At 31.3% G+C, this 23,888-nt stretch overlaps 1 protein-coding gene and 1 long non-coding RNA gene across 2 annotated transcripts; one reads left to right on the top strand and one right to left on the bottom strand.

The window, feature by feature from the left end:
- Positions 1–173: 173 nt before the first annotated feature.
- LOC127702260 (dihydrolipoyl dehydrogenase, mitochondrial-like) lies at positions 174–23,887 on the bottom strand. Its single transcript, XM_052206383.1, has 14 exons — positions 23,783–23,887; positions 22,054–22,117; positions 20,301–20,380; positions 19,756–19,894; positions 18,974–19,074; positions 17,986–18,129; positions 11,664–11,765; positions 10,509–10,730; positions 10,057–10,193; positions 9,469–9,530; positions 6,943–7,070; positions 2,677–2,814; positions 1,589–1,678; positions 174–869 (listed from the first exon to the last, which is right to left on the bottom strand). Exons 1-14 carry the CDS (start codon positions 23,822–23,824, stop codon positions 804–806), a joined length of 1,515 nt encoding a protein of 504 aa, XP_052062343.1. The 5' UTR covers positions 23,825–23,887; the 3' UTR covers positions 174–803.
- LOC127703911 (uncharacterized) lies at positions 12,843–15,076 on the top strand. The gene is made up of 2 exons (XR_007983123.1): positions 12,843–13,488; positions 14,012–15,076. It is a non-coding gene; the product is annotated as an uncharacterized LOC127703911 (long non-coding RNA).
- Position 23,888: the final 1 nt, after the last annotated feature.

Here is a 23,888-nt window from a genome sequence, read left to right as displayed (position 1 = left end):
ACGGCTAAATGGAGCTTGGTCTACAGAAAAAACACCACAACAAATTTAAGTGCCTTCTAATCCACCATACAATTATCAAATAGCAGCAAACTATGCAAAGAGTCTACTTGAGGATTCGTGTTCACTCTGCATAGCATCAACTGAAATCTCTCAATTAACAATAAACAAATAAATTGTACATAGCTTTTTTTAGTTTTATTCTCTATACAAAATTATATAATAACTTAACAGCACTTCAATGGGACAGATCTTTTTTAATACAGCATAGGATTATTTGAAACATTTTAAAACTTTACTTCATCTTTATAATGACACTGTTAGAAACATCTAAAAACAATCTAATCTGCTTTACTATAAACCTTCAATTTTCTTTTATATAACTATATAATTTAACACTCTATACTTGAGCAGAGAGAGCAATAGGAACATATAGCATATAAGTATTTTTATTATGTGCCAAGCTTTAAGATAGTGAAGACAGAATCAGCTATCAAAAATTTAATTCAAATCATCTACATTTCAAAAAGAGTTAAAAAAATCATTTCCTAAAGTTTGGCACATAATTCATATCAGAATGCTGCATCAAGGTACAATGTTATTATCCTCAGTGATGAATGAAACAAATAGCCCACACAATTGGAAAACCTAGTTGAACTTGGATGGAATCCAGTAGATGTAATAGTACTAGCTCTTATGATGATAAGTTGAACCTGATTTAAGCTGTGTGTTGTCATCAAATATCATTTCATACTGTTTTACGAAACAATAGTTTTCTAAATTCGAAAATATTGTCTAATGAGATTTTAGAAGTTGATAGGTTTTCCACAGTAAGCCATCAAATTAGCTTCTCTAAGGGCTTCTGATACGGTCTGCAATTAAAGAAAAAAAATACATGTATATATTTATATACTAGGTATTTATGGTTGGTCTGCAAATGAAAAAAAATATATATGTAAATATTATTCTTTGTTAGTAATTTTAATATGGTCAAGTTATTTCCGTGTGGTACTAAATTAATATTTAAACATTTTAAAGTCTGTGAATCCACAGAGTAATGTTTTAAGAACTTACTGAATTACAAACTTTTAAACTATACCCAACAACAATTTGAATAATCTCAGACTTTTTATTTTTGACATTTTTATGAAATCCCCATTGTTGCCACCGAGATGAAAAATTCTCTGTAAACCTGTGGATTAATTTCAAGATCATGCTTAGAAGATACTAGAGGTTAATATTTTTTTTACAAAAACAAGAAACTATGAAACTTCTGTATATGGGAAGGAATGGTATGTTATTGTGTTATTGAATATATTAACCAACTATTTTTTCTTTTAAAATAAGAGAGATAACATTAAAATTTCTTGCCTTGTTAATGATTACTGAATATGTCAATGACACATATTAAACTTTCAAGAACACTAAAAAACCTTATCATAAATCATACAAGCAGATTTCAGATAAATATTGAAACATGAAAATTAGATCAATAACAACAACAGACTAGACTGAAATAAAAAGCTTTGTACTATCATTTCCACTAAGCATACCTATACACAGGCATAGCTTTTATTTATAAATGACTTACCGGATGTGCATGACAGACTCTGGCAATATCTTCACACGATGCTCCATATTCCATAGCTAATACAGCTTCATTTATTAGTTCTCCAGCAACCTTATAAAAAAAAATTTCAAAAATTAAAATGATTTACACATACAGTAAATTTTTAAGATGGATTTTAATGGTGTTCTGTCTGTGACTGTGATGCATTAATTTATTACTTGTTAAAGATAATTTTGTGCTTTCCCGAAAGGGTTTGGTCATATGCCAATCGCTGAAGATATATGCTGAACTCTGAGATCTATTTTGTAAACTTGTAATGTTACACGCACGTGCTGTTTTTTGGACAGTTTCTCCTTGTTTTCATGCTTATTTCGTGCTTTATATTGACAATCTGATGACTCAAGCTCTTTCCAGCTGATGTTTACAATTTGTTCCAGTGATGTATTAACACCTATGTTACATGTTAGGGGAGGGTTGAGCACTCACAAACATGTTTAACCCTGGCACTCTTTTTATGAGCATGTTCTAAGCCAGGAGCCTGTAGTCCAGTGGTTGTCATTGTGGTTGTTGGTTCAACTTGGTTGCCCATGTCATAATTGTTTTTTCGTTTTACGCTATTAGCCTAAATCAGGCCACAAGTTTTCTCTCTTGTTTTGTTTCACATTTTGTTATCAAGGGCTCTTGAGGGCTTACTAAATATAATATTGGTTTTGTTCATTGTTAAAGGAGGTACAGTGACCTGAGGTTGTTTCTATACTTGCCCTTAGGTCTAATTGTGAAAAGTTGTCCAATTAGCAATCATAGCTCATTATTTTCATATTAAAAACTGGGGTCAACAGATTTTTCTTTGTGTATCTGATCAAATCTTGAGAGATTGTCAAGTTTGACTCTACATTATTAATGTATGGTGTGTAAGTGATGGATGGATTTTTGGTGTTTAAATCCACATTCAGCACTATTTGCTATTTCATGGTGGCCAGTTTTTTTGGTGGAGAAAACTGAAGAGAACCATGACCTACGGCAGGAAAAGTGACAACTCTAGTCATAAAGATTGTCAATTGCACCTGCCATGTACGTGGTTTGAAGGTGTGTAAGAAGATAAAACTTACAGATCCTATAAAATGACATCCTAGTAATCGGTCTGTTGATTTATCTGCTAATACTTTTACAAAACCATCTGTATCATCATTTGTTTTAGCTCTGCTGTTTGCTGCCAATGGGAATTTACCAACCTTATATTCTACTCCCTGTATTAGATAAAAGACCAGTTTGTATTTTAAAAATGTATTTGAAATTGAATTCACATAATATTTCAATATATTTTCTTTTTGGAGCAAAAAAATACAAAGACACCTAATTTTCCATCAAAATAAACTTATCAATTCAATTTTTTATTTAAAGATGCAATGATTTTCAAGGAATTTGTTGGATTTAAAAACCACACTTCAAACTATGTTACTGATAACTTTGATAGTTATTAAATACACATCTGATAAAAAGTCTTTGAAACCAGCAAATTGGTACAAAATTGAAATAAACAAATTCATAATTTGTGTGGCGTATTTATTGTCATGTATATTACCATATGTGTGGCAGTGAACTTTAATAATTAATTAAAAGTGTTCATCAAAATTTGTATTTCTTCTAGGCTTGTATGAAGAATCTGTGAAAACCACAAAATCATTCTTCCAAAATTCACAAAAATTGGTTCCATAAAATATAATAGAATTCACAGAAAATAGAAACAGGCTTTTAATTTAGTACAACAGACATTCCTTTCCTAAGAATGATCAGAGGTGCTTGAAACAAAACATCTAAAAGGGCAAATCATGCAAAGTTGAAAAACACTGAAAACCAAATATTCCAAAATAGCAAAGGCCATCTATGCCTAGAGTGATACAAAATATATTGGTGTTTTTTATGGATTTTTGGCAGGGGCCATTTATACTTAGGGGTAAAAAAATACCTAAGTGTTTTGATGGATTTTAACACTTAATTTACAAATAAAATGCTTCGCTGGGGCGCAGCTTGATACGACCGCAGAGGTCGAACCCTGAACAGTTGGGGCAAGTATGGACACAACATTCAAGCTTGATACAGCTCTGAATTTGGATTGTTATTAAATATTTGACACAGCATAGGTTTCTGACACAGAAAGAATGTGGTCTAAGAACTTGAATTTTTTTAATTTACCTATTATGGTCCAATGTCAAAAATCAAAATACATGGTTAGATTCAGCATATCAAAGAACCCCATATATTCAATTTTTGTTAAAATCAAACAAAGTTTAATTTTGGACCCCAACTTGGACAAACTTGAAAACTGGGCCCATAATCAAAAATCTAAACACATGTTTAGATTCAGCATATCAAAGAACCCCAAGAATTCAATTTTTGTTAAAATCAAACTAAGTTTAATTTTGGACCCTTTGGACCTCAATGTAGACCAATTTAAAAAACGGGAATTAAAATTAAAAATCTAAATACACGGTTAGATTTGGAATATCAAAGAACCCCAATAATTCAATTTTTGATGAAATCAAACAAAGTTTAATTTTGGACCCTTTTGACCTCAATATGAACCAATTTGATAGCGGGGCCTACAAATAAAAAATCTAAATACATGGTTAGATTCAGCATATCAAAGAACCTCATATATTCAATTTTTGTTGAAATCAAACAAAGTTTAATTTTGGACCCCAATTTGGACCAACTTGAAAACTGGGCCCATAATCAAAAATCTAAATACATGTTTAGATTCAGCATATCAAAGAACCCATATATTCAATTTTTGTTGAAATCAAACAAAGTTTAAATACTGGACCCTATCTTGGACCAACTTGAAAACTGGGCCCATAATCAAAAATCTAAACACATGTTTAGATTCAGCAAATCAAAGAACCCCAAGAATTCAATTTTTGTCAAAATCAAACTAAGTTTAATTTTGGATCCTTTGGACCTCAATGTAGACCAATTTAAAAAACAGGACCCAAAATTAAAAACCTAAATACACGGTTAGATTTGGAATATCAAAGAACCCCAATAATTCAATTTTAGATGAAATCAAACAAAGTTTAATTTTGGACCCTTTTGACCTCAATATGAACCAATTAGATAACGGGGTCCACAAATAAAAAATCTAAATACATGGTTAGATTCAGCATATCAAAGAACCCCATATATTCAATTTTTGTTGAAATCAAACAAAGTTTAATTTTGGACCCCAATTTGGACAAACTTGAAAACTGGGCCAAAAATCAAAAATCTAAATACATGTTTAGATTCAGCATATCAAAGAACCTCATATATTCAATTTTTGCTAAAATCAAACAAAGTTTAATTTTGGACCCTTTGGACATTAATGTAGACCAATTTGAAAACTGGACCCAAAATTAAAAATCTAAATACACTGTTAGATTCGGCATAACAAATAAATAAATGTGATCAAAGATTTAACAAATCTAATGCGCCATACTGTGCAATTAAAGATTACTTCTTGAAATTTTTCAATATTTGAAATTTGAAAAAAAAATAATATTTGAAGAATAATTCTTTTTAATTTCTGAAATCTGAAATGAGAAAAAATTGGCCCCCCACAATTTCTTTTTATCCCCCCCCCCCCCCTTTTTCCCCCAAAAAAATTCTTTCCCTCAAGATATGGTCATAATCTCAATTCAAATTTCCAATGGAGTTGGCAACCATAATTACCCATTTAAATTTACCATAGTGCTAACTTAATCTATTTTATAATAGAATTAATAAAAATATAGTGTCAAATCTTTCATATGGATTTTTTTGTAAAAAAAAAAGATGAAAACATTTGCAGATATTTTTACTGGTCTTCCTTTATAAATATGCATTTCTTTAAACATAATTTAAAAGCAGTGTAAGGGAAGTAACCAAAACGTTGTATTTGGATTACCTCCCTTACACTGTTTAGATTATCTTTATTGTTCATTAACCATTACTTTATACATAATTTAAAAGCAGTGTAAGGGAGATAATTTCAATGATGTATTTGATTTATCTCCCTTACACTGCTTTAAATTATGTTTTGTACTAAAGTATTTGTCCATTAACCAGGACAACCTTGTTTTTCCCCCTTTTTTGCCCCTAATTCCTAAACGGTTTGAGCCATAACCCCCCAAAGCAAATCCTAACCATCCCTTTGTGGTATGGAAACTTGTAGTATAATTTCAGAGAGATCCATACACCGTTCCACAGTTATTGTCTGGAAACTAGAAAATGCTCATTTTTGGCCCCTTTTTGGCCCCTAATTCCTTAACTGTTGGTACCATAACCCCCAAAATCAATCCCAACCTTCCTTTTGTGGTATTTAACCTTATGGTCAAATTTCAAAAAGATCCATTCACTTAAACTAAAGTTAGAGTGCGAAAACCAATATGTATTCGGACGACGACGACGACGCCGGACGACGATGACGACGACGACGACGACGCCAACGTCATACCAATATACGACCACAAAATTTTTTTGCGGTCGTATAAAAATAACTGCACACAATATGAGCAATACAGAATTACCAATTCAACACTATAATTAGATATATTGTTTTTATTGGTATTAATACTGATTTTGTTATCACTAAATTTAAAGCAAACTAAATATTATTTTTAAACACATATGCACTTTCATGGCTCTACAATCTGTCGATACCTGTAGCTTGGCATTGCACAAGGTCATGTTTTTCTCTTGACTGTTAATGACGTCTTTACACTAAATCCATTGGATGTTGCATGTGTACTGATTGATATTTTAGCCTTAGATGCATGATTTTTTTTTATTAGTTGTTATTGGCTTCGAACTAGCTTTCAGTAACTGTGAGTACTCTCAGATCTTTATTTAAAAGTCTTTTTGTTGTGGGGATGTATAAGTACCCTGCTGCGTCCACTCTGTGTATTTGTTACTTGTTTTTGTGCTTTGTATCGATCTGATGAGCTAAGCCCTTTTCAACTGATTTTTATAGTTTGTTCATATGTTGTACTGTTACACCACTGTTCCAGGTTACGGGGAGGGTTGGGTGCATGCCAACATGTTTAACCCAGACACATTCTGTATGTGCCTGTCCCAAGTCAGGATCCTGTAATTCAGTGGTTGTTATTTGTTGCTGTATATCATATTTATTTTTCGCTCATTATTTCGTACATATATCAGGCCCTTAGTTTTCTCATTTAAATTGTTTTACATTTGTCATTTTCGGGACTTTTATAGCTGACTATGCGGTATGGGTTTTACTCATTGTTGAAGGTCGTACAGTGACCTATAGTTGTTAATTTCTGTGTCATTTGGTCTCTTGTGGAGAGTTGTCTCATTGGCAATCATACCACATCTTATTTCAATATAAACTAATATACCTCCTCTTTCAATTGCTCCTCATTTTTACCAACCCAAGCAACCTCTGGATGAGTATATATTACTGATGGGACGTTATTATAGTCTAAGTGTACAGCTCCACCACAAATGCCCTCAACACATAAAATACCTGAAAAATAATTTGAGGACTAATTGATTGATAGTAGATGGCAAAAACATTTTTAATTGAATATCTATCATATATATAAAAACATTGTTTTATATAGTATTAATATTTGTTGATAAAAAGAAAACTAGAAGAAAAAAAATTGAAACATAAGCAAATATTTAATTATGTAAAAAAAAATGTAAGAATATGTGTCCATAGGACATCTGCTCTACTCAAATTATCACATTTATATGTTCAGTGCACCATAAAATCTGGATCAAAACTTTTTGTTAGTATTTTTTAAAATGATGATATGTACTAAGTTTCCACTTGATGTCACCATAACTTCATTGTAAACTACCTTCAACCATATCTTTAATCTAATCATCTGTAGAAAAAACCCTAATTTGTCAAGCTGATGTGACCATAGCTGCGGAACCGAGCTCTTAGGTCCTTATGTTATTTTTTGACTATTTGCGGACCATAGCTGCGGAACCGTAGCTCTTAGGTCCTTATGTTATTTTTTGACTATTTGCGGACTATGGTCCTTATGTTATTTTTTGACTATTTGCAGACTATGGTCCGCAAAATCAAAAAAAAAATATAAAAAGGACCATAAGAGTTACGGTTCCGCAGCTAATGTGACCACAACTTCATGGAACGGAACCGTAAACCAAAAATTTAACCTCATATGGGATAAATGACGGACAATCACTCTAACCAGACAACATCATGCTTATTTCTTTTAAAGGCAGGATATAAATAAAATGCTCCGCTGGGCGCAGCTTGATACGACCGCAGAGGTCGAACCCTGAACAGTTGGGCAAGTATGGACACAACATTCAAGCTTGATACAGCACTGAATTTTGATTGTGATTAAATATTTGACACAGCACAGGTTTCTGACACAGAATGAATGTGGTCTAAGAACTTAAGAATTTATAATTTACCTTTTCAAACCATATCATTATTATTTGCTTTTATATATAAATCAGAAATAACCAATTTAAAATGGAAAATTTTAAAGAAAAAAAAAATCCCCCTCCCCCAATTTTTTGATCCGCCTTATGATTCATCACCCCCAAACTCAATCCCAGCCTTCCCTTTGTGGTATGGTACCTGCAGTACAATTTCAGAGAGATCCATACACTTGAACACAAGTTTTTGTCTGGAAACTAGAAAAATGCTTGTTTTTTGGCCCCTTTTTGGCCCCAAATTCCTAAACATTTAGGGCAATTACCCCCAAACTCAAACCCAGCTTTCCCTTTGTGATATGGAACCTTGTAGTACAATTTCATAAAGATCCATACACTAACACACAAGTTATTGTCCTGAAACTAGAAAAGTTTGTTTTTTGCCCCTTTTTTGGCCCGTAATTCCTAAAATTTTAAAGCAATTACCCCAAAAAATCAATCCCCGCCTTCCCTTTGTGGTATGGTACCTTGCAGTACAATTTCAGAGAGATCCATACACTTGAACGCAAGTTATTGTCTGGAAATCAGAAAAATGCTTATTTTTGGCCCCTTTTTGGCCCCTTATTCCTCAACGTTTTGGGCAATTACCCCCAAACTCAATTCCAGCTTTCCCTTTGTGATATAGAACCTTGTAGTACAATTTCAGAAAGATCCATACACTAACACACAAGTTATTGTCATGAGACTAGAAAAATGCTTGTTTTTTGTCCCTTTTTTGGCCCCTAATTCCTATTTATTTGAATCAATTACCCCCAAAATCAATCCCAGCATTCCCTGTGTGATATGGAACCTTGTGGTACAATGTCAGAGAGATCCATACACTAACACACAAGTTATGTCTGGAAGTTACAAAAATGCTTATTTTTGGCCCCTTTTTGGCCCCTAATTCCTTAACTGTTGGTACCATAACCCCCAAAATCAATCCCAACCTTCCTTTTGTGGTATTGAACCTTTTGGTAAAATTTCATAGAGATCCATTCACTTAAACAAAAGTTAGAGTGCGAAAACCAATGTGTGTTCGGACAACGACTGCAACGACGATGACGCCAAGGTCATACCAATATACGACCACAAAAATTTTTTGCAGTCATATAAAAACTAACTGACAAAAAACTTATAAAATTCTATGTCGAATTCAGAGGACATCCCATTATAGCTTGTGTGTGAATTTTATTCTTTTTTTTTTTACATTATTATCTCCCTTGTCAAACCTCAATATCTAAAGAACAGAGAGATCAGTCCTTGTTCATTATTTACCACATTAAATGACTTTAAAAAAATATTCATTTTAGTTTGGAATGCTAATTTTTGTTATTTATTTTGCTCTCATATAAATTTAATTTGCAATGAAACTTGACATTTTTATTTTCAAATATGTTAAAGAAATATAAATTTAAAACAATGTTTTGGACAACTTTTTTTGATAGTCATGTTTTAATACTGACCTTCATCTTCAGCTTTATGAGCTAACATAGGACCATGAATACAGTCTCCAATAGCAAAAATACTGAAATGGACAATTGTAATAATAGTAATTCACATTTAAGATCTCAAATTTCACTTCTGCTTGATAAGACCAATCTTAAGTTTTCTATGTTGTGTTTTGTATACTGTTGTTTGTCTTTTAGTCTTTTTCTTATTTTGCCATGAATTGTCAGTTTATTTTCAACTTATGAGTTTGAATCTCTATTTGGTATCTTTTGCTTCTCTTATATAAGAAGGATGAAACTATTTGTGAGAAGTAAATGCTTACAATTCTGTAGTATTCCAGCTTTCAAAAATATACTATTATAGACATTGAACCTTTTTAGCAAAATATTTTGGTTATTCATTTTAGACAATATCTTATCTCAAAAGATAATTCTTTATTTTCGTTTGGTTAGCACTGTTCTAGGTGTACCCATTGATATAGCTTATTGGTTTTTTTCTCTTTCTATGTATACACGATTCTTAAAAATATACACCAAACTGTGCATTGGTTAGGAATCCGTCATGTTCTACTATTAGTATGTAACAAAAAAGTGTTGACCTACCTAGGAACAGAAGTCTGAAACCTCTCATTAACTTCTACCCTTCCTCTATTGTCAGCCTGTAACCCAACAGTATCTAAACCAATGTTACTTGTATAGGGTCGTCTTCCTATACACACCAGTAATGTATCACAGTCAATCTGAAATTGACATGTTTTGGAATTTAAGTCAAATCCATTCTTAAACATAAGGTACATTCCAATTAACTCAATAGAAATTTGAAGCATCTGCAATCATATAGAGATTAGCTTGAAAAACTAACAGCAGCCCTTAAATATCCATACTCTTCATCTGAGGTTATGCAATTTATTATGACAAATGGCACTGCTAAGCAATATAATCTGTAGTACATTTTATCTATATATCCTCTTATATCCCATGTTTTCCATTATTGCAATATTTTCTATGAATTTCACTTGATGAAATATTTCCATTTCAATATAATTACACCTTACCTCTTCTTTCTTCTGGTTTTTAACACCTTCAACAGAAACCTTGATATTGTCTCCATCTATTGAAGCACCCATGACTTTGGTATCAAGTTTAAATTTAAGTCCTTGTTTTTGTAAAATTCTCTGGAAATTTTTAGATATGTCCATATCAATGCCCATACCACCTACATGACCTAAGAATTCCACACAAGTGACCTGTGCTCCTAATCTCTGCCAGACAGAGCCCTGTAGAAGTTATATATTCTATTATTTATTAGTTATTATGTACATTTTGTAAATCAGCACTACATTCATTTCAAATATTTTCTATGAACTAGTATGCCAGAAGAATTCAATTTCAAATTATTATACATCCAAAGTGGAAGATCCCCATCTTCTAATATGCATTTGCATAAGAATTGCTAGAAACCAGTACATTTAGACTCTCTCAAATGTATGTTTCTTTTTGTACCATTATTTCTAAAAAAAACTTATGCAATCTGTCTGTCATCTAAATATGTACTTTTTACCAATTTAATTTCTTTAAACATTACAATCATTTTCTTTTACAATACATTATCTGAGAACACAGATCAGTTTATTGAAAGAAAATAAATACCTGTACATCTAAATACAACATGAGCCCAAGTTTGAACTTTACACATGGTAATTATATTCTATTTATGTTAATTTTAAAATACATTTTTGTGGCATATAAAGGTATACTGTAACAGCAGAAATTTTCGTGGAGGATTTAATTTCGTTTATTTCATGGAAAGAATATATCCATGAAATTAAAACCCACCACGAAAATTTAACCTACATATAATATCACTTCCATTTAATGGAAACCACGAAATTAAATCCCCATGAAATTTTATATAGAGACAAAACCACGAAATTCTAACCCCACGAAAATTAATGTTTCTACAGTATATAACAAAAATAAGAAATTGTAAAAAGTTCCTACCATACAGTAAATGGTTTAATAAGATTACTGACAGAAATGAAGAAATACATCAGAACACAGAATCTGTATTTGCATCACTGATATTAAAGGGCTAACCCTAGTAAAAAGTGATAAAACCGAACAATAAATTAGGACTGTGTTGATTTCATTACATGTGAACTCCCAATAGTATCTTATTGATTTGATAAGGTTGTTTAATCGTATCTTACCAGTTCTACACCAATGACACCAGCTCCTATTACTATCATTTTTTCTGGTACCTTTTTCAAGGACAGAGCACCTGTTGATGACACAACTTTTTCTTCATCTATCTGTAAAATATTCCAAATATTAAAGTCAATAGCTATAACAAAAAGGAATTGTTTTTCATTTACATACCTTAATATCAAAATGTAACAAATGTAGGTACATTGTCTGTCTACAGCTTAACTAACATAGCTTTCTCTTGGAATATATGTGCTTTTAATTAGAATGTATGATGCATTAAAAAAAAAAAAACTTTTGGCATATCTGTGTAAAATATCAGCAACGAAAAAGACTTTTCAGATAAATGTATCATGTAAAAACATACTTCAATTCTTCAAAATATTGAGCTCCTGTAAAATTTGATGTTAAATTAACTGTGTGAGATCCAGCACAGGCTAAGCATAATTGGATAAATGGTTCAGTAGAATTCACTACACTTAGAATCAGTGAAATTTCTGTATAAAATGACCAAAATTTGATTCCAGATTCCATTAAAATGCTTCGCTAAGTGCAGCCTGATACGACCGCAGAGATCGAACCCTAAACAGTTGGGGCAAGTTTGGACACAATATTCAAGCTTGATACTGTCTGAATTTGGCTTGTGATCAAATTTTTTACCATAATATAGGTTTCTGACACATAATAAATGTAGTCAAAGATCTTAAAAATTTGAAATGGGACATTTAATTTACATAGAATGGTCTGATATCCAACAACATGGTTAGATTCAGCACATAAAAAAACACCAATAATTTGATTTTAGTTGAAATCAAACAAATTTTAATTTGGACCCTTCAAACCTTAATATAAACTAATTTGAAAACAGGGCCCAAAATAAAAATCTAAATTCATTATAAGATTCAGCAAATCATACAGCCGCAATAATTCAGTTTTTGATGAAATCAAACAAAGTTTAATTTTGGACCCTTTTGACCTCAATGTAGACCAATTTAATAAAATGCTTCGCTGGGCGCAGCTTGATACGACCGCAGAGGTCGAACCCTGAACAGTTGGGGCGAGTATGGACACAACATTCAAGTTTGATACAGCTCTGAATTTGGATTGTGATTAAATATTTGACACAGCATAGGTTTCTGACACAGAAAGAATGTGGTCTAAGAACTTGATTTTTTGTAATTTACCTATTATGGTCCAATGTCCAAAATCAAAATACATGGTTAGATTCAGCATATCAAAGAACCCCATATATTCAATTTTTGTTGAAATCAAACAAAGTTTAATTTTGGACCCCAACTTGGACAAACTTGAAAACTGGGCCCATAATCAAAAATCTAAATACATGTTTAGATTCCACATATCAAAGAACCCCAAGAATTCAATTTTTGTTAAAATCAAACTAAGTTTAATTTTGGACCCTTTGGACCTTAATGTAGACCAATTTAAAAAACGGGACCCAAAATTAAAAATCTACATACACGGTTAGATTTGGAATATTAAAGAACCCCAATAATTCAATTTTTGATGAAATCAAACAAAGTTTAATTTTGGACCCTTTTGACTTCAATATGAACCAATTTAATAGCGGGGCCCACAAATAAAAAATCTAAATACATGGTTAGATTCAGCATATCAAAGAACCCCATATATTCAATTTTTGTTGAAATCAAAAAAAGTTTAATTTTGAACCCCAACTTGGACCAACTTGAAAACTGGGCCCATAATCAAAAATCTAAACACATGTTTAGATTCCGCATATCAAAGAACCCCAAGAATTCAATTTTTGTTAAAATCAAACTAAGTTTAATTTTGGACTCTTTGGACCTTAATGTAGACCAATTTCAAAAACGGGACCCAAAATAAAAAATCTAAATACACGGTTAGATTTGGCATATCAAAGAACCCCAATAATTCAAATTTTGATGAAATCAAACAAAGTTTAATTTTGGACCCTTTTAACCTCAATATGAACCAATTTGATAGCGGGTCCATAAATAAAAAATCTAAATACATGGTTAGATTCAGCATATCAAAGAACCCCATATATTCAATTTTTGTTGAAATCAAACAAAGTTTAATTTTGGACCCCAATTTGGACCAACTTGAAAACTTGGCCAAAAATCTAAAATCTAAATACATGTTTAGATTCAGCATATCAAAGAACCCCATATATTCAATTTTTGTTGAAATCAAACAAAGTTTAATTTTGGACCCCAACTTGGACCAACTTGAAAACTGGGCAAATAATCAAAAATCTAAACACATGTTTAGATTCAGCATATCAAAGAACCCCAGGAATTCAATTTTTGTTAAAATCAAACTAAGTTTAATTTTGGACCCTTTGGACCTTAAGGTAGACCAATTTAAAAAACGGGACCCAAAATTAAAAATCTACATACACGGTTAGATTTGGAATATTAAAGAACCCCAATAATTCAATTTTTGATGAAATCAAACAAAGTTTAATTTTGGACCCTTTTGACTTCAATATGAACCAATTTAATAGCGGGGCCCACAAATAAAAAATCTAAATACATGGTTAGATTCAGCATATCAAAGAACCCCATATATTCAATTTTTGTTGAAATCAAAAAAAGTTTAATTTTGAACCCCAACTTGGACCAACTTGAAAACTGGGCCCATAATCAAAAATCTAAACACATGTTTAGATTCCGCATATCAAAGAACCCCAAGAATTCAATTTTTGTTAAAATCAAACTAAGTTTAATTTTGGACTCTTTGGACCTTAATGTAGACCAATTTCAAAAACGGGACCCAAAATAAAAAATCTAAATACACGGTTAGATTTGGCATATCAAAGAACCCCAATAATTCAAATTTTGATGAAATCAAACAAAGTTTAATTTTGGACCCTTTTAACCTCAATATGAACCAATTTGATAGCGGGTCCATAAATAAAAAATCTAAATACATGGTTAGATTCAGCATATCAAAGAACCCCATATATTCAATTTTTGTTGAAATCAAACAAAGTTTAATTTTGGACCCCAATTTGGACCAACTTGAAAACTTGGCCAAAAATCTAAAATCTAAATACATGTTTAGATTCAGCATATCAAAGAACCCCATATATTCAATTTTTGTTGAAATCAAACAAAGTTTAATTTTGGACCCCAACTTGGACCAACTTGAAAACTGGGCAAATAATCAAAAATCTAAACACATGTTTAGATTCAGCATATCAAAGAACCCCAGGAATTCAATTTTTGTTAAAATCAAACTAAGTTTAATTTTGGACCCTTTGGACCTTAATGTAGACCAATTTAAAAAACAGGACCCAAAATTAAAAATCTACATACATGGTTAGATTTGGAATATTAAAGAACCCCAATAATTCAATTTTTGATGAAATCAAACAAAGTTTAATTTTGGACCCTTTTGACTTCAATATGAACCAATTTAATAGCGAGGCCCACAAATAAAAAATTTAAATACATGGTTAGATTCAGCATATCAAAGAACCCCATATATTCAATTTTTGTTGAAATCAAAAAAAGTTTAATTTTGAACCCCAACTTGGACCAACTTGAAAACTGGGCCCATAATCAAAAATCTAAACACATGTTTAGATTCCGCATATCAAAGAACCCCAAGAATTCAATTTTTGTTAAAATCAAACAAAGTTTAATTTTGGACTCTTTGGACCTTAATGTAGACCAATTTAAAAAACGGGACCCAAAATAAAAAATCTAAATACACGGTTAGATTTGGCATATCAAAGAACCCCAATAATTCAAATTTTGATGAAATCAAACAAAGTTTAATTTTGGACCCTTTTAACCTCAATATGAACCAATTTGATAGCGGGCCCACAAATAAAAAATCTAAATACATGGTTAGATTCAGCATATCAAAGAACCCCATATATTCAATTTTTGTTGAAATCAAACAAAGTTTAATTTTGGACCCCAATTTCAACCAACTTGAAAACTGGGCCAAAAATCTAAAAACATGTTTAGATTCAGCATATCAAAGAACCCCATATATTCAATTTTTGTTGAAATCAAACAAAGTTTAATTTTGGACCCCAACTTGGACCAACTTGAAAACTGGGCCAATAATCAAAAATCTAAACACATGTTTAGATTCAGCATATCAAAGAACCCCAGGAATTCAATTTTTGTTAAAATCAAACTAAGTTTAATTTTGGACCCTTTGGACCTTAATGTAGACCAATTTGAAAACTGGACCCAAAATTAAAAATCTAAATACACGGTTAGATTCGGCATAACAAATAAATAAATGTGGTCAAAGATTTTACAAATCTAATGCGCCATACTGTGCAATTAAAGATTACTTCTTGAAATTTTTCAATATTTGAAATTTGAAAAAAAAATAATATTTGAAGAATAATTCTTTTTAATTTCTGAAATCTGAAATGAGAAAAAATTGACCCCCAACAATTTCTTTTTACCCCCCCCCCCCCCTTTTTTCCCCCAAAAAATTCTTTCCCTCAAGATATGGTCATAATCTCAATTCAAATTTCCAATGGAGTTTGCAACCATAATTACCCATTTAAATTTACCATAGTGCTAACTTAATCTATTTTATAATAGAATTTAAAATATAGTGTCAAATCTTTCATGTGGATATTTTTTTGTAAAAAAAAAAGATGCAACATTTGCAGATATTTTTACTGGTCTTCCTTTATAAATATGCATTTCTTTAAACATAATTTAAAAGCAGTGTAAGGGAAGTAACCAAAACGTATTTGGATTACCTCCCTTACACTGTTTTAAATTATCTTAATTGTTCATTAACCATTACTTTATACATAATTTAAAAGCAGAATAAGGGAGATAATTTCAATGATGTATTTGATTTATCTCCCTTACACTGCTTTAAGTTATGTTTTGTACTAAAGTATTTGTCCATTAACCAGGACAACCTTGTTTTTCCCCCTTTTTTGCCCCTAATTCCTAAAGGTTTGAGCCATAACCTCCCAAAGCAAATCCTAACCATCCCTTTGTGGTATGGAAACTTGTAGTATAATTTCAGAGAGATCCATACACCGTTCCACAGTTATTGTCTGGAAACTAGAAAATGCTTATTTTTGGCCCCTTTTTGGCCCCTAATTCCTTAACTGTTGGTACCATAACCCCCAAAATCAATCCCCACCTTCCTTTTGTGGTATTAAACCTTATGGTAAAATTTCAAAGAGATCCATTCACTTAAACTAAAGTTAGAGTGCGAAAACCAATGTGTCTTCGGACGACGACGACACCAACGTCATACCAATATACGACCTTTTTGCGGTCGTATAAAAATGGGGCCCAATATCCAAAAAAATTATACAAGGTTAGAACCCCCAAAAAAGACTTTATTAATCGTATCAAAATTGGTTAAAACATTTGTATTTGTTTTCAATTGAAGATTTCTTGATATTGCACAATACTGTGCAATTGAAGATTTCTGGCTATTGCGCAATACTGTGCTTTTGTGCAATACTGTGCAATTGAAGATTTCTTGCTTTTGCCCAATACTGTTCTATTGTACAATACTGTGCTATTGCGCAATACTGTGCAATTGAATATTTCTTGCTATTGCGCAATACTGTGCAATTGAAGATTTCAAAAATTTGAAATTTCAAAAATTTTGAAGAAAAAAAATGAACCCCCAAAAAAAATTGGAAAAAAAAATCCCACCAACTTTTTGAACACCCCACCCAACCTTTATGAGTAATTACCCCCAAACTCAATCCCAGCCTTCTCATTATGGTATGGAGCCTTGTAGTACAATTTAAGAGAGATCCATACACTTAAACACAAGTTATTGTCTGGAAACTAGAAAAATGCTTGTTTTTGGCCCCTTTTTTGCCCCTAATTCCTGAACGGTTGGGGAAATTAACCCCAACTCAATCCCAGCCTTCCCTTTGTGATATGGAACCCTGTGGTACAATTTCTGAGAGATCCATACACTTACACACAAATTATTGTCCAGAAACTACAAAAATGCTTTTTTGGGCCCCTTTTTGGCCCCTCATTCCTAAACTGATGGTACCATCACCCCCAAAATCAATCCCAACCTTCCTTTTGTGGTATTAACCCTTCTGGTAAAAATTCATAGAGATCCATTCACTAAAACTAAAGTTATTGTCTGGAAACCAAATGTGTCTTCGGACGACGATGACATCATAGCATTATATGACGCAAACATTTTTTTTGCACTCGTATAAAAACTGAAAGAAACATGTATTATGAAATTAATTATGTTGTGTTTCAATGAAGAAGACTAAGCTATTATTGCTAGTTTTTGACCTTCATAATATTTTAAAATGTATCTATACATTTATAATAAATGACTTACCTTGATTCCAGGGAATGGTGTAACTTCAGACCCAGTTGCAATCATTATATTTTTTGTGCTTATCTTTTCTTCAGTACCATCACTTTTGACTACTGTAACTTCATTTGGACCACTTATTTTACCAAAACCTTGAACATGTGTTACCTGAATAACAATAGTAAGATTGATACCATGCACATATTCATTTAAAGTGAAATTTACTTAGAAAATGTGTTAATAAACTAATATTTTTAAATTATAGTATACAACTATTAAGGATCTTGAAATCTTCTGTAAAAATAGAGTAAAACATTAAATCTAAATTTGGTATTTATCACTCTCTATTATTTGTTAAGATAAAGAATTTTTAAGGCTGTAGCCAACTTATGTGACAATCAAATTAGCATATTATATATATATATCTCTTGACTGACAAATTTTCATAAATCACCATTTTACAGAAGAAATATCCCCCTAAAAATGATTTTAATACAGTGTAATGATCTTGAAGTTGACAGGATCTCTGGTATTTGACAGAACAGTAAAAACTTGAATAAACAAAGGAACACAACTCAAAAATAATAATGTTTCAGCTGAGTTAAAGAGGTTCATTACCTTTGCTCATTACTGTTGATTTCATAAATCCATAACAATGTGTAACGAGCTGATTTCAATAACTATAAATTGATGAATAAAATACTATCTAAGGTATAAATGTCATGAAAAAAACTGTGATTAATAATCCGAAATCACTGAAGTCATATTTTGACAATTTTTCTATTGGATATATAAACAGCAAATGTAATGTCTTTTGTATATACATTTATCCCTAAGACATAAAATCCCTTCCCAGAGCAAAGGGACATCACTTTTATTGCTGTTCTTCATCTCAAAGGCAAATATTGTATGACTTTGTGATAAATATTGGTACCAAAATTTAGTTAATCACTGTAATTCCTTTCATTTTGATACAGATTATACCTGTACTTATTTTTTCCAAAGACATTACCTTATTCTGTTTAAAGAGATGTGCTATTCCTCCTGTCAGAGCTTTTACTGCTTTTGTTTTTTGTGACATCATTTGATCAAGATTCAACTTGACACTTTCAACTAAAATAAAATAATTCTGAATATTTGCCAAAAAAATAGCTTTACAATACTGAAAAGAAATTGAAAATGAATCCAACCACATACATATCAATAATCTATTTATTTTTTAGGAATGAATTAAATTTTAAAAAGTTCATGTAAAAGTTGGAAATTCCTGTGTTGAATTTCCAAGGAATTTCCAGGGATTAACATTTTCTTATGGATATATAGAGAATGGAAATGGGGAATGTGTCAAAGAGACAACAACCCGACCGAACAGCAGAAAACAGATGGTTACTTTTACATAATCTCTACTTAAAACAATCCAACATAGTAAAAATCTGCAAGATATACTGTCAATCTTTTCATTATATAAAAATTCTGACATGCTTTTGCATATTGGGACAAACATTCATGAAACTTTCATTTATCTTATCTAACTCTATTTCAAATCAAACATTCTTAATAAGTTAATATACTATTATGAAACCAAAACTATGAACCACCAAATTTAGTTCCAGCTAATGCATATATATCAATGCATTGCCCTGATACATGTAAATATAAATAAAAATGCTAAAATTAAGTTAGTGAAAGTCATTTTAAATGCTGATGGTTTGGTCTAGAAAAGACCAAATGTTTACTGGACATAAATGTAAATAAAAAATCTTCTGAATCACTGATTATATGTTCACAACTTACATTCAATGCCTCTAGTTTTTAGATCTTTACCAGCAGCCATATGATATAAATGTGAGTTGTTGAGTAATGCTTTTGATGGTATACACCCAACATTCAAACAAGTTCCTCCTAAAGTCTCATTTTTCTCAACACATACTGTCTAAGATAAAAAATTTGTATAACAAATATAAATTTGTATTAAAAAAATTATAAGAATAGAGCATACCGAACATTCTTTAGGAAATTTGGTTATGGTGGCAATTCTTTGATTAATAGTCTCAGTCAGATTTCTAAATGTCTTTTGGGTTTTCTGTTTTGTTGGATTGCTATCTTCTTCGTGTATACCTCATATTGCCTTTTAAATTCATGTATAGTTTGTAATAAAGATTTTTCTTCAAATTCAAAATAGTGTACAATAAAAAAAGTAAGTCTAAATAAAGTTTAGTAAATTCATCCTGAATTTGCAACTATTGTGTTCTTACTTTTTATTAGGAAAATGAGGCAGCTCCTGTGTTGACAAAAATATGTTTTCAATTGAAAATTTTTGATTTTTAAACCTTGCTTACTTTAAGGCCAAGCTGTGCAGCTTTAATGGCAGCAACATAACCTCCAGGTCCAGACCCAATTACAACTAAATCATTATCAGCTGAAATATAAGAAAATAAATACAAGTTCAGGGTACATCTACAATGTATAAGGCAGTACTGCTTAATTCATGAAGTCCAGTTGATTGCACTTGCAATGCTTATACTTTGCCATTTCTTTACATATTTAAGAAAAAAATGTGTGTTTTTTCAAGTAGGATATGCATTGCCTGCCATCTCCCAGTAAATAATATATGCTATTGTTAGCAGAAATGGTGAATTCCATGTTTTTTTTAATTGGAAAACCAATAAAATCACTCAAATCAAAAATTAAAAAAAAAGCAGTTGCACAACTTAATTCCAACTGTTTTCAATGAGTTGTGGATAAGCAAAGTGTGACAATGATGAAGACTCAAAATATCAGAAGTTATCCCTATGAGTTGATACATCTTCTCAGTCAGGCAAAACAACAATGAACCATTGAACATGTAACCAATTATTAACATAATTTTCAATAGATACATGTATGAATTAGGATTTGATTTAATTTTGATTTTTGGTGTTTTAACGCCACTTTAAAGCACCGCTTTTGGGCTATTTCGTGGCGGCCAGTTTTTATTGGTGGAGGACGCCAGAGTGCCCGGAGAAAACCACCGACCTTCAATAATAAAACTGATAATCCTAGTCAATTAAGATTAGAGTTGAGTGCACCCTCACGAGCGGGGTTTGAACTCACAACCTCAGTGTTGACTGGCTAGTGATTACAGTAGTAACTACTTAGACCACTCAGCCACCGAGGCCCCTATGAATTAGGAAGATGCATGAGTAAATGACTTCATTTACAAAATGTACATTTGGATGGAATAAAAAAGTTCAATAGTTTCCTTTTTTTAAATTTATCTGTTTAGTATTTTCAGCTTCTCAGTTTCAGAGATTGGTTGTGTATAACAATTGATTTTTTTGTTTTCCAACTGGTAAAAGAGTTATCTCAATTTAAATAAGTATTTCCATATAGTTTACGTAGCTATTTTATAAATTTTGATGTCCACGATAACCTTATGTTACATAACATTACTGTAAATTCAGAAATTATCCTGAGGCTTCTATTAACAAAAATATTGTGACTCAGTAAGTACCGCAATAATAAGAACTTGCATTCTGATATCTGATAAATATACATATATGCAGATTTTTCCTAAATTGCAAAAGTTGATCTCACATTATTGTTCGTTCTTCAAAAATCATAATAATATATGCATGCAATAAGTTCTGAATTTACAGTATTCAATTACATAACATCCCATCTTCCAAAACTACATAAGAGCTGTATGATTTTCTATTAGGAACAATGCAGTAAATATCAACATAAAAGTAGCAAGTTTAACAAATGGGAGACAACTCATGTTTTTTGAAAAGAGAAAATATACAGAAATTTTACTGTAAATATAACCAGCAACAATTAAACATTTACTGAAAAGTGTAATTTTTAACTGAATGTGCACTGCTGCAGTGCAAAGTCTATAAACATCATTTTTCCAAACAGCCCAATTTAAGTACTAAAAAGTTGTTGCATTGACTTTTCACAAAAACATCTTACGACAAAACTTGGTCATAAGTTATACTGAAATGTTCATGACTCACAAATATATAATAGTATATAGCCGGATTTAGTATTTCCATGACAAAATCATGATTTCTATAGATCTCTAAATATTAAATATCTACTGTGCATTACCTTCACTGGCATAAGATCTGTTCTGTGATACAATCAGACATCTCACAACTTTACTTGATGTTCCCTAAAATTAATTTTTGTATAGTTATATTTTTGTAACACATGACATCGGTAATGCACATACTGGGAACAAAAATCAAATTTTACATTACATATACATTTTGTAGGTAAACAAAATCACTGTCACTTTGAGATGAAAAATGGCAATAAAAGCGCTGTTCCTTTGCTTTTAGTGTGTATTGCAGTGCATGCACTGATTCTGTGTCATGGATGGATAACCCATATCATTTCTTATAAATCTGATTTTAACATTAAATATAATAAACTGCTTCGCTAAGTGCAGCTGGATACGACCGCAGAGGTCCAACCCTGACAGTTGGGGCAAAAATGGACACAATATTCAAGCTTGATTCAGGTCTGAATTTGGATTGTAATTAAATATTTGACACATTACAGAATTCTGACATAGAATAAATGCAGTCAAAGAACTTAAAATTGGTTATATGATTTGAATTTATATTCAATTGAAGATCTCTTGCTTTTGTGCAATACACTGTGCTGTTGCACAATACTTAGTAAATCTGTTTTCAGTCTATATACAAAGAATTAGCAATTGCGACCCCCAATTTTTCTTTGGAAAATTGACAATTTCTGAAATCTTGAAGAAAAAAATAATCCCCCCTCCTTTCCAAAAAAAAAATTACAATGATTTAATTTGTTTTCATCCTCATTTGTGGTTTATTTTTTAACAACAGATTAGGTAATGACTTCTTTGTTTTATTTAAGTTATATTTAATTATAAAACATCAAAAACTATCTAAAAATGGTAAAACAACAAATGGGTTTTTAATTAATTTAACATGCAAATGTATATTAGTTTTGGAATGATAACCAATCAAAACATTATTAATAAGATATTGAGAGAAACTTCAAACAGCAAACCAAATGATTGTTATTGTGTATTCTAACTACATGTACTTAATTACATGTGCTGATTTTTAAGGATGTACGAAATGTATCTTTTTAATTGACCTCTGAAATTGTAAGTTTAGCCAAAAAAATATATATATAAAAAAGAAAACCTTTTCTCCCTGAGACCTCAAATAAAAAGGAAAGAAAAAGGTAAAAATTATATATGGTGCCAAATTGACAAACAAAATGCCGAAATGACTTTAAATAGGTGCTGATTTGACTTTTGATATAAGTGCTGAATTGACTTGTACCCCTGGACCTTAGACTTTCAATTATAATAAATTAGAACCCCTGATCATCATCATGTGCTGTTGATATTCTGAGATCTTGTATTTGCAATATTACAATGTCATTATAGAGCTCTACAATTGACAAGTAACAAGTGCACTTTAAAGAGTACCACACAAGCAGGTATTAATAAAGTAGATATCTACACTACAGGTACTATTGGAATATTGCATAAAATATATTAGTGTATTCTAGCTGTCAAGGTCATGAATCTATATACGCAAAATAATCATATGTCTTGCAAATATTTATTTTTTAATATGTCTCTTGCTGAAAGAAAGTAACCTTGATTAACCAAAATCGCTATACTGTATAAAGTTGATGAAGTTATAATAACATTATGTGTATAATTTGCAACATAAAATGAATAAAAAAATAATGTCCTCGGAAAATGAGTGTTATCGGACAGTCTTGTGATATCTTTATCGATCAATGGTATTGCAAAGATTATATAACTGCATTTGTTTACCTTTAAGAAAGGCAACGACTTTTGTGAGAAGGTAGTAAGCATATTTTGCTGAATGTGGTCTGCTTGTGAACTTGAGGAACACCGGCTACAGGTGTCGCTACAATCG

The sequence above is a fragment of the Mytilus californianus genome, unplaced genomic scaffold (genome assembly GCF_021869535.1).
Source record: "Mytilus californianus isolate M0D057914Y unplaced genomic scaffold, xbMytCali1.0.p SCAF_1, whole genome shotgun sequence".
Lineage (NCBI taxonomy): Eukaryota > Metazoa > Mollusca > Bivalvia > Mytilida > Mytilidae > Mytilus > Mytilus californianus.
The sequence above is the reverse complement of the archived record's forward strand: the minus strand, read 5'-3'. Positions and strand labels throughout refer to the sequence as shown.

What these genes read in the sequence shown, in the direction of transcription:
- LOC127702260 (XM_052206383.1), bottom strand. Translation starts at nt 23,824, where the DNA reads ATGCTTACTACCTTCTCACAAAAGTCGTTGCCTTTCTTAAAG. An exon ending in CAGATCTTATGCCAGTGAAG is followed by an intron (nt 20,381 to 22,053) that starts GTAATGCACAGT and finishes CTTATATTTCAG; the next exon opens with CTGATAATGATTTAGTTGTA. An exon ending in ATCTCTTTAAACAGAATAAG is followed by an intron (nt 18,130 to 18,973) that starts GTAATGTCTTTG and finishes ATTGTTATTCAG; the next exon opens with GTAACACATGTTCAAGGTTT.